General features: G+C 38.5%; 1 protein-coding gene across 1 annotated transcript in view; it reads left to right on the forward strand.

Annotated features, from left to right (window-relative positions):
* The window catches only part of LOC117293114 (protein CLEC16A-like), a 45,289-nt gene extending 33,505 nt beyond the window's left edge, over nucleotides 1-11,784 (forward strand). Inside the window, exons 18-21 of the mRNA XM_033775332.1 lie at nucleotides 5,175-5,220; nucleotides 6,182-6,293; nucleotides 10,425-10,590; nucleotides 11,450-11,784. Coding sequence (XP_033631223.1) covers nucleotides 5,175-5,220; nucleotides 6,182-6,293; nucleotides 10,425-10,590; nucleotides 11,450-11,646 — 521 coding nt within the window. The 3' untranslated portion in view covers nucleotides 11,647-11,784. The remainder of the gene's footprint in view (nucleotides 1-5,174; nucleotides 5,221-6,181; nucleotides 6,294-10,424; nucleotides 10,591-11,449) is intronic.
* The last annotated feature ends 384 nt before the right edge of the window (nucleotides 11,785-12,168 follow it).

Below are 12,168 nucleotides of genomic sequence, written 5' to 3' on the forward strand. Positions count from 1 at the left end.
CATTTCGCCGTGTCATGACATGTGTTTATAATAAATCCGTTAATCTCGATATCGAGAATTGATATTGTTTTAATGTTTTCTCAAAAAGTAAAGCATTTCATGGAATAATATTTCAAGAGAAGTCTTTCACCATTACCTTCTGTAAACCCTATAAATTATTTGTAAATCTGTGAACTTTAATTTTTGTTTCTGTTCCGAAAGTGTCCAATGGCTTTAAAGCAATTTGGTGGTTTCCGTGGCTGATTTTTATTTTTTTTTTTGTTTTTTGGGGGAAGTTGGCAATCCTAAATCAAAAGACCCTAAAACTGGCCAAGGTTAGGTCTTTGCTGCCCTTATGGCAAAATAGGCAAACTGTAAATATAAGATAATTTCTCGGTAAATCAAAGTTTCAATGCATATTGAAACTTTGGGGTGTCATGGCTGAGAGAGTAAGAGCACCGGATTCAAGCTCCGGTGATTCTGTTCAGCAGCGTTTGGGTTCGAATCCCGGCCGTGACACTTGTGTCCCCGAGCAAGACACTTCACTATAATTGCTTCTTTCCACCCAGGGGTAAATGGGTACCTGTGAGGGCAGAGATGGTTCCTGTGATTGATTTAGCTGAGTAGCGCATTTGTTGCACAAGGCTGTATACTCACCAGGGAGCTGAGATGGTTTAAAGCCATTGGACCCTTTCGGTTCAGAAAAAAAATAAAAGTTCACAGATTTACAAATAACTTTCAGGTTTTACAGAAGGCAGTGGTGAAAGACTTCTCGTGAAATATTATTCCATGAAATGCTTTACTTTTTGAGAAAACAGCAAAACAGTATAAATTCTCGTTAACGAAAATTACGGATTTATTTTTAACACATGTCATGACACGGCGAAACGCGCGGAACCAAGGGTGGGATTTTCCGTTGTTTTCTCCCGACTTCGATGGCCGATTGAGCCTAAATTTTCACAGGTTTGTTATTTGATATAGAAGTTGTGGTACACAAAGTGTGGGCCTTGGACAACACTGTTTACCGAAAGGTTCCAATGGCTTTAAGGAATGACTTAAGGCCCAGTGACCAGGCGTAATAATGTTAATGTGGGAGCGCCATGAGCGTCACAAATAAATAAATAAATAAATACACAAACAAATATACATCAAACTAAACTAATAACCACAATATTTTAGTGCATGGAAACCATAGGGTATGCCCCCTGGGTTTTTTAAGCAAGCATTACAAATAAAACAGAAACAGAAACACAACTAAACCTGAACTAAAATAATCTAGCTTCAGAGTATTTTCAATCATTGCAAATACTTTTCTTTGTCTAGTTTTAGTTTAGAAAGACGGAGTTTCAACAGGTCAGTATCAGACCAAACAGAAAGCCATGGCATCGAGTCATTGCAGGCCTGTGTGTGTCGGGTTTTTTTCAAGGGCAAAGGCACCAAGGCATTTTTCTTCCTCCACCGTGCAACATTTTAAGCAAATCCATTGGTATACAAATCTGCTCGTCACAGCCTGAATTTAAATACAGATTGACAATAACAAATATAAAAGAACAGCAAAATATTTTTACAACAGGAACATTAAAAAATTAAAAGCAATAAACAAAGTTTTGTTACATAAACCAACAATAAATTTAATTAAGAAATATGAATTTAAACCACACTTAAAGGCAGTGGACACTATTGGTAATTACTCAAAATAATTATTAGCATGAAACCTATCTTGGTGACGAGTAATGGGGAGACGTTGATGGTATAAAACAATGTGAGAAACGGCTCCCTCTGAAGTGCCATAGTTTTGGAGAAAGAAGCAATTTTCCACGAATTTGATTTCGAGACCTCAAGTTTAGAACCTGAGGTCTCGAAATCAACCATCTAAACGCACACAACTTCGTGTGACAAGTGTGATTTTTTCTTTCATTATTATTTCGCAACTTTGATGACCGATTGAGCTCAAATTTTCACAGGTTAGTCATTTTATGCATATGTTGAGATACACCAACTGTGAAGGTTAGTCGTTGACAATTACTAATAGTGTCCACTGCCTTTAAAATATACTGTGTTAAGGGCTTGGTAATTGAACCATTGAACCAGCCATTGCCCGCATCGCTTCAATGAGTTTCCTAGAAAAACCTTGTGAGTGCTGATCAATGCATTAACGCATGACTAAGGTCTGTACTCAAGCGAGGCATTCTAGCGCTCAGCGTGTCATATAGAATAAACATAACACTTTATTCTTGGTGTTGTGGGATTGTATTGTTGGTATAGCAAAATATGTGACTACTGAGAAATGATCAAATCATCTCCAGGGATGAGAAATGTCAGACCTTTATTCGAATTCAGACATTTTTAAAGACATTGTACAGGTTTGGTTATTGTCAAAGACCAGTGTTTTTTTTTTTCTGTACCGAAAGTGTATGGGAAGCTTTCTTCCATCATCTTTTTTTATGCCAAGTAAGCAGTTGTATGTTAATATTTTGAGTTTTGTGTTTTGTGATGTACAACAAGTACCCAAGCCCTTTAAAGCCATTATACACTTTCGGTACAGAAAAAAAAAAAACAGTTCACAGATTTACAAATAATTATACAGGGTTTACAGAAGGTAATGGTGAAAGACTTCTCTTGAAATATTGTTCCATGAAATGCTTTACTTTTTGAGAAAACATTAAAACAATATAAATTCTCGTTAGCGAGAATTACGGATTTATTTTAAACACATGTCATGACACGGCGAAACGCGCGGAAACAAGAGTGGGTTTTCCCATTATTTTCTACCGACTCCGATGACCTATTGAGCCTAAATTTTCACAGGTTTGTTATTTTATATTTAAGTTGTGATACACGAAGTGTGGGACTTGGACAATACTGTTTACCGAAAGTGTATAATGGCTTTAAGTTTGTTTCAAATGTCAGGTTTCGTAAACAGTCACTAAATTCTGAGAATGTATGATCTGAAATACCATCAGGCGATTTTCAAATTTGCATCACAATTTAATAAATTCTTTTCAGGGCAAAATCTGATATAAAAGTCTAATCACTTTGAGAATCAAAAAAACAAAAACAAGATGTTTCTGACCACATCCTATCCAACCCCGAGGCTCTTGACCAAGAGCCAACATTATTCAAACTTTCCAACCACAGAATTCATGGAAATTGAGAGTATGGGAATAGCAGATGAAAGACAAACAAGGAAGATAACTTTGCACGGGAGGTAAACAATTCTAGAGAGAAGGAGATTTTGTGACCGTAAGTGGCTACATGAGGAGCTGTTCAGAATGCCAATGTTAAAGGATTAAAATGTTGTTGACCCACCCACACCAAGACCCCATTCTCACTGGACCCCGCATTGATCTCCCAATTCGAGAAAAGGGCGATCAAGGCCCCGAAAGGGCGATCAAAGGCGATCAACGAGAAACAGGCTCCAGTGGGAACGCGAGGACGATCAGGATCTGACCGTGCAATTTTGATCCTCCTTGGGAGTAGGATTAAAGCGGGATCTGATCGCCCTTTTGGATTAATGGGCGATCAAAAGTCTAGTGGGAACGCAAAGGGCGATCAGACCCCGCAATTTGCTAGCAAAACAGTGTTCTTTTGAACCCACTTCCGTTCCCAAAAAGGGGGATCAATGCGCGATCATACTCAAGTGGGAAAGCGACCGCGATTTCTTACCTGCAACTAATCTTGTTGTTCGCAATTGTGGATCCAGTGGGAACGCGGTCCAAATGTTTAATTTTTGAAGAACACTGAAGAACTAAGTTATGCCTCAAATGACCCAGATACTTCAGATCAACGTTTTCATTGATTTTTCCTAGATTACTCAAACAACTTTGTAGTTTAATCAGGAATTAAATTGATGATCTTGGTCAGCTGTGTATTTTTTCTCTTTTTTTGTATCTGTATTGAAATACACACATGTATACTTATATTGTTTAAATGAGAACTGTATTCTGATTTTCAGATATTTCTTTTGACCCAAATGGCTTTCTCTATCAATATAATACTGAAATTTTACCCCAATGTGTATTAAAGTCAAGAAATTAGTCAGAATGCCAGCCCTGGATTTAGCCCAAAACACCACCCTCTAAAAGTTTGATTTCTGAGATTTGCTGAATTTAAAAGTCATCAGCCCGTGCCAGAAGAATATGTGTCATCATGTTGCACTAGGAAAAGTGCACATTGACCACAAAAACCCCATCACCAAACTCATGATATGAAAACAGGAAATTGAGGATTTTGTGCTTTTTCTTTTCGAATAACTTGTCATGGCATGAAAAAGGATCATTTTAGTGTTTGGAGGGAGAAACTATTTGTCGGGTTTGTAGGCACCTGGGAGTTGCAGGAATTTCAAGATGGAGATTCAAATTATTCAAATAATAAACCACAAGTTGCTTCCCCTTATTAAGACACTGGACATTATTGGTAATTGTCAAAGACCAGTCTCAAAGACCAGTCTTCTCATTTGGTGTATCCCAACATATGCATAAAGTAACAAACCTTTGGAAAATTTGAGCTCAATTGGTCGTCGAAGTTGCGAGATAACAATGAAAGAAATAACACCCTTGTCACACGAAGTTGTGTGCTTTCAGATGCTTGATTTCGAGACCTCAAAATCTTATTCTAAGGTCCCAAAATCAAATTTGTGGAAAACTACGTTACTTGAGAGGGAGTCAGTTTAAAAATGTTTGTTATACTATCAACCTCTCCCCATTACTCGTTACCAAGTAAGGTTTTATGCTTATAATTAGTTTGAGTAATTACCAATAGTGTCCAGTGTCTTTAAATGGTATACCATGGCTGCCGCTTCCCAAGTTGTATCGTAAACTTAGGTGTGATCGCAGGCTACAAGAACAAACTTCAAACTTAAATCTGAATTCTGCCTTTTTAAAGTCTGCCTGCGTCGAATCTTTGATCTACTTCTCCAGCTCTGAGGACACTTTTCCTAGAATCTTCTTGGAGTCTATAACTCCAGGTGTTACCAAAAGGTGGAATTGTCATGATTTCAATGTACCTCCTAACCCCTCCTAAGATCTGGACCCCAGGTTCAGACTTCTTTGTCAACAGTGACTCTCTTGGCCCCTATAAATCATAGAAAGGTGCTCAGTGCAGGGATAGAATCGACTCTTTGAAAAAGCTATCTTGGTTCATTTTATTGCTTCAATTCTAATAGTTATAAATATTTGTTACTTTTCCTTCTACAGATAACAGTGATTTAATTGCCTGTACTGTGCTGATGAAAGACAAAAGGTAAGATATCAGTCCTAAATAGTATGTTCATTTATATGTTATATACATTCTGTATACATTCTGTATAAACTTGGGCCCAATCTAAAAAGTGAGCCAAGTTTGACCTGAAGGGCCAAGTTTGACTAGCCTGTCAGGCTACCTTAGAGCCAAGTTTGACTAGTCAACCAGGCTACAAAAGAGCTAATTTCGACTAGTACCTTAAAGCTAAGTTTGACTAGCCCACGGGGCTACCATAGATGTAGGTTTGACCAGCCCTCTGGGCTACCTAAGGACCAAGTTTGACAAACCCTCAGGGCTACCTAAGGACCATATGGTTTGACTAGCCCTCAAGACTACCTCACCTACGTGTACATGTACGTAAGTGCCAAACTGAACGGCCTAAGAAATGGAAGAGCCAACTATGACTAGTGTGTTCATGTCGGGGTTCGACATATTTGCCAAGGTTTATAAACCCTCTACACCAAGGAGTGTTAAGGGGTTGTTTCTTAAAGATTAAGTCCAGGCCCAGACAACCTAACCAACTGTAAAGGAACGTTACAGAATTGGTGAGAAAACAAAATCGTGAAGATCACAGATTTACATTAAACTTACACGGTCTAATGATGATGATAGTAGAAAACATCCCTTGAAATATTTCTGCCTGATATGTCATATTTGATGAGAAATAAAATAATTTATCTTTGCGTTTGGAGTTTATCACTCAGTGAGCGTTTTATTCATGTTTTTGTTTGCATCAATGTCATGCAAAACGTGTAATCGGTTTTCCACAACTTTCTCGTGCCCCATATGGCCGATAGATCTCAAACTTGTTCAGGTGTGTCAGTTTATGTATACAGTGGATTACATAAAGTGCTTACACTACTGAACTGTTTTGTTAGCAAACCAATTCTGCAATGTTTCTTTAATCTAATCACTCCTCCTCGTTTGAATCTTCTCTATTATTCCCTCTTTTCCTCCACAGTCCCCAAAGAGTGCGTCGTTTCCTTGTGATTGACAAACATCAGCTCATTCTGGTTGAACCTGATGTCAAGAAGCTGGGATGGGGCGTGGCCAGATTTGTTGGCCCTCTACAGGTGAGAGCATTGATAAACTATTGATAGAAAATCTCGATTTTTTGCTATTTAATTGAGGTCAGAAAAGCAGAATTAATAACTGCTGTCATGAGCGATTTTAACAATTGTAAATTATGTCGCAATTCAGCGGTATGCTGCGAAATTTTAAAATAAATAAACCATACATTTTTTTTTTTAAAGCCTACACTAACAAGTAACAAGCAATTTCAGGACCCAAGCCCTAACTCCCTCCTAACCCATGACGTATGCTTGATGTAAGTGCGGAATTCCCTGCGTCTGCAAGTGCCAATTCCTTGCTGCCGATTCCTGTAATTGGGCCCTATGGTCTAGTCAGCTGTTCATCCACAGGAGGTAGTGGACACTATTGGTAATTACTCAAAATAATTGTTATCATAAAACCTTTTGTGATTACGAGTAATGGGGAGAGTTTGATAGTATAAAACATTGTGAGAAACAGCTCCCTCTGAAGTGACGTAGTTTTCGAGAAAGAAGTAATTTTCCACGAACTTGATTTCGAGACCTCAGATTTAGAATTTGAGGTCTCAAAATCAAGCATCTGAAAGCACAAAACTTTGTGTGACCATGGTGCGACCAGGGTGTTTTTTTCTTTCGATTGAACTCAAATTTTCACAGGTTTGTGATTTTGTGCATATGTTGAGATACACCAACTGTGAAGACTAGTCGTTGACAATTACCAATAGTGTCCAGTGTCTTTAAGGGCAAACTCTGATGAGCTGTACACTAATAGCCTAAGACCTGACATGTACAGTACCCTCAACTGCCAGACCAACAACTTTCCAACTTAAAGTTCAAGTGTGACTTGGGTTCAATTATTCCCGCGCGTCACGTCTGAGAAAAGTTTAACCGTCCGTCCTTGAAACTGAGAGTCAGTAAACTTCCCACTCCATGACCTCCGGTTTACCTCCTCACCTCTCCCTTACCCCTAGTCCACGTTCCCCCCCTTGTTGCTAAACCACAAGTCCATCTAATATACAAAACCACAAAAGTGCATAAAGGTGTGAAACGAGACACAATACAGTCCAGAAATTCCTCTGACCACATAAAAAGCATCTGGAAGTCCTGCTTGCCATTAAAGTTTTTTTTCTTTCTGGAAATACTTTTATGGTCTGTGCTTGTGGAACGTTGGTGATTAAAAAGCACTGTACAAAAGGATCACTGTGTAGGAAAATATTAAGTTGTGGTATTTGCTTGAGTGGTGGTGGTTTGTATTATTGAAAGGAATAAATGCAAAAGTAGCTGTCTTGTTCCACGAATTACTGGTTCAAAATAAACCTCAAAGTTACTGGCTTAAAGTTCATGGCAGGTCATTTAGATTTTGGGTCTTGTTGTAGATAGATCTACTCTCAGTCCTGGACCCTACATGTATATTTCATAAAGCTTGTAAGCACCAAACTTGGCTAAGTATTGGTTGAAAAGTGGTGGTTTGTATAACAGAAAAGAAGAAATGCAAAAATAGCTGACTGCCATGAATTACTGGTTCAAAATAAACCTCCAATTTACTGGCTTAAAGTTCACTGGGGTCATTTAGATTTTGGGTCGTGTTGTAGATAGATTTACTCCATGGAAAGGTTTGCTGGAACACTATGTAATGACTATAGATTCTAAATGAGTTGGGGATCATTTGAGTTGGGGGATCAATGGCGTTTCGATCAGTATGCTCTGATTGTCTTCTGGAGAAAGATTCTGCTTTTATGGTGTTATCGCAAACATTCCTGTATCGTATTTCCACCATACAAAGTTTCAAATCCTACAGGTCTACTCTTGGCCTGTGCCCCATTTCATAAAGCTTGTTAGCACCGAACTTGGCTAAGCATGTACTTATAGACTTTACACTTTAGGTATCGATTGTGCGTATGGACATGAAATTAGGGGCATAAAAACTATTATGTTTTTACAGGTGTAATGTTTCTTAAGATGCTTTATTCTATCAAACGCTGCTGTGCTGTTGCAACCAAAGATTTGTTAATGCCATTAAGTCAATTTGAAGTCAATTTGAAGTCAATTATGAATTATTTGAAAAATATACAATGATAAGGACCTATGCTTTTCAGCTGATCAGCTGATTTCCTCTGTTTCTTTTCAAAACAGTGCCTTAGAAAACTGAAAAACACTTCACAAAAGTAAAGTGTGACCAGCTATCTCCTCTTTTTCTTTCAATTAAAAAGGTTGCATGTGTGCGGTGATGCATTTGATTCATACCCTGTAGCAGAATATTATCAAAAGTGAAATCTGCCGTCGATTTTACCAAACTCTTCCTAAACTTAGGAGTGATCTTAGGACGGGTTCAGTTCCGTATCCATATCCAAATACGTAGGACACATTGAACCCATCCTATGTAGAGAAGAGTTACTCGTCCTAACTCAAGATAGGATTAAATCCTAGTGTTTCGTGAAATTGGCTGCTGGACTATTCCATTCACCTTGTGAAATGGAACAGTCCAGATTTCACCTTGTGATTCTAATACTGCTGTATTTAAACTCAATAATTTTATATATTCATTTAGAAGGGAGGGGGGGGGGGTGGAACAACGTTATCATTTCCATGGCATTTTCCAACATCCCCCACATATTTATGGCTTCGATGTAAGACTTTCTATTCCAGTATTTAAATGATATTAATTAATCCCCCAAGGTTTGATTGATGGGTTTGCGGGGAACAAAAACATGTTTTTTTCTTCTTCTGCATTTCTCGGAAATTCGTCAATAGTTGCAGCTGTCACTGCTTTTATATTGATTGAGTTTTTTGATTGATTAATATTCATAGATTTTTTCCCGCAAAGTGCTTAAACAGTCTTTGTACGATTGACACATTACTATCTTCTGGGCGCTATAGACAGTAAGTCTTATTGAAAACAAAAGAGTAATTTCACTTGTTAACGTTCAACGAGAATTTCTATTGTGATATAATTATTCACAAGTGGGAATTGAGAAAATAAATATATAGTTTTCTTTCAAATATGACGTTGCAAAATAAATTCCAAATATTCCTTGAACAAGAATTAAGATGATACCTTAAAATGATTATTTATATTGTGACAGTTGTACAAACTCTGCAAAGCATATCCGCTGACATTTTTTCATGATCTGATGCATTTTCAAAATTTGACGCAGGAGCCCTTTTTACGCGAAGTTTGCAATGCCACATAAACATTGAAGTTCCATTGAGAAAAATAATTAGTTGTTAAAACTGCTTACCAAAACTGCTTACCAACCAAAAGTACATATGGTACAAAATGCCAACAAAATATATAGAGCTATTGGCCTGACGTTCCAGTGAAATACAGCTCAAAATATAATATTTCAAACACATTGTTATTTTTATGGTGAGCTTTTTCTCATCAACTGAAAACAAAATCTACTCTTTCCCAAATTCCTTATTGGACCCCCCCCCCCTCCAAAAAAAAGAACAATAATTCACAGGTAACAAAGTATCACAATAAATTAACAGTGGCTTCTTATTTAGCGCTCCTATCCATCACTCAGTGACGCTCAAGGTCAAGGTTCTTCAACTTTCGCTATTTTCCTGCAAGGGGAGAAACTCCTTTTAAACACCATGGTTCACACGGTGCAATATGATGCCAATCAAACCAGGAACATAAGTGGTTAGACTGCAGGACTTGCAATCACTGTGTACTTTGTACATATCAGATTGTTTTTATATAGGCTATATGAATATTTCTCATTGTTTTTTTTTGGTATCCTTTCCTGTAATTGGCGGCTCGTCCGCTGTTGGTTTGGTCAATAAATATATAAATCACAAGGTTGGAGTTCGACTTCCCCCAGCTAACCGCTGGTTTCACAATGACTAGAATAAATATTGTCGTCTAGTTTATGAATCACAATTTCTTGATTTGTGTAATTCATAATCATAGACGTTGAACCAATGTTTGTGCGAGAGATTGGCTGTTGCCAGCTTGGTGTTTATATCCCTTTGTGGGAGTTTGCCGAGTTCCCTTGATGGGAAGATCATTCAAACAAACAAACAAACAAACACTGGGGCGAATCCCTTCTCTTTTTCGATACGTGCACTGGGTTCTTTTACATGCATTACACAACATTGCCAAAAAAAAAAAATGTCGGTCCCTAATTATTTGTCTGATTGACTCTTCAGGATTTGGAGGTGACAGGTGACAAAGATGACAGCCGATCCCTCCATGTGACCATCCACAAGCGAGCCACCGCCTCCCCCCACGCTAAGCCAATTCCACTCTTAGCGGCAAGGTTCCAGTTTGATGACCATATCCGCTGTATGGCTGCTAAGCAGAGACTTACCAAAGGTAATACACAAATGGAAGTTGATCTGATTTTTTTCCCTCCCTCATTGTCTTGTCTGAAGAGATAATAGCCTAAGAAATAATATACAAAAAATTGACTGCTGCGAGTGCTATGGTTAAAACTATGACTCCCGAGGTGATCCACGGAAAATAGGGAAAATAGAACGCTCCGGGGATCACCGAGGGAGTCATAGTTTTAACCACTGCACGAGTAAAAAAGCAGTCAATATTTGTTTTATAACACCCCAAACATTTCTAAATACTGTACTATTATTATTAAGTTACAGACCTGAATGCTACAATCCACGGACGACGCGAATGCAGATTGCAAAAATTTTACTGTGCTGCATGTAGTGTCATGTAACCCGAAATGGTTACAGACTATTAATTTATCATCCTCGTACACGCAACGGACGTCTGGGTACTGCACGCCGTGTGATAGTCTTCGGACTAGCGCATGGCAAACCGATGCACTATCACACGGCAAACCGAAGCTCTATCACACTGCCGTCGTCTAGTAAAACTAAGACATCATGTGACGCGCTCTAAACCAATGAAAAGACAGAATATTGGTAAGGGGTGTTATAATATACAAATATAACATGGTTTGAGGGTGACTAGTCGATATTAGCTCCCCAAGGTATTGGAAGTTGACAAACTAGTTCCCAAGGCCATTGGTGTATTGTCTGGTAACCCTTTTCCAGTAAGCAAAATTACTTGGTGCTTAGTAAATTTTGGTACTTAAGCAGCTCTATGAAATCAGACCATGGTGTGTTTAGCAGTTCAAATGTGCTACGAAGAATGTCCTGCTACAACTCTTAGTGTTTTTATTTATTGGTTTCTTTCTTTCCAATCACAACAGGCAGACAACGTGCCCGCCAGGCAAAGATGGCCGACATCGCTGAGCTCCTTGAGATACCCCCTCTGCCATCGCCTACCAGCTCAGCCTCACCTTATCCTCCCCTCGGCACGGCACACCCAGGGAGTGCCAGACCTGTCTCTCAGCAAGGGACCAGAGGGAGCTTCAGTGTTGGAGATGGTTCTGCGGTCCAACGGTAAGTCCAAGTCATGTTCTATTTACTAAGCCACGTTTTTTTCCTCAGGATTATTTCAAGAGTGTCAAGAGTTGTTGGTCAAACATTTTTTTCCAGGAGTGTCGTTGAACTGACGTCTAGATTATTAATTTCATTGAAGTGCTTGTAGTAGGGCGATTGCTTTCACTTATCAAAACGTATAGATAAGTCCTATTGGAAGTGGCAAAAACAGAAAACGTAAAATTATGCTAGCTCAGATCCCTAATAACCAAATGTGACCCACTCTGTGAAAATGAGTCAGATGTCGCCCAATGCATTATTGAGTAATGGACAGTTTAATGTGGAAAACATTTTTTGATATAATGGCTAACTTCAAGTGAGGGATATAAAAGTTGCTGTCTAACTATCTATCTGAACCCTTGTTTATAATACCCTCTAGGGTTCTACAGCATATTTGCCCTGTTTACGGTTTCTATAGGCCTTTTAAAAAGTTTTTTTTTTGTCATAAGGCGTGTAATGGAGCATGTTAGAGTGAAGTTTTAAGGCA

The sequence above is a fragment of the Asterias rubens genome, chromosome 7 (genome assembly GCF_902459465.1).
Source record: "Asterias rubens chromosome 7, eAstRub1.3, whole genome shotgun sequence".
Taxonomy (NCBI): Eukaryota; Metazoa; Echinodermata; class Asteroidea; order Forcipulatida; family Asteriidae; genus Asterias; species Asterias rubens.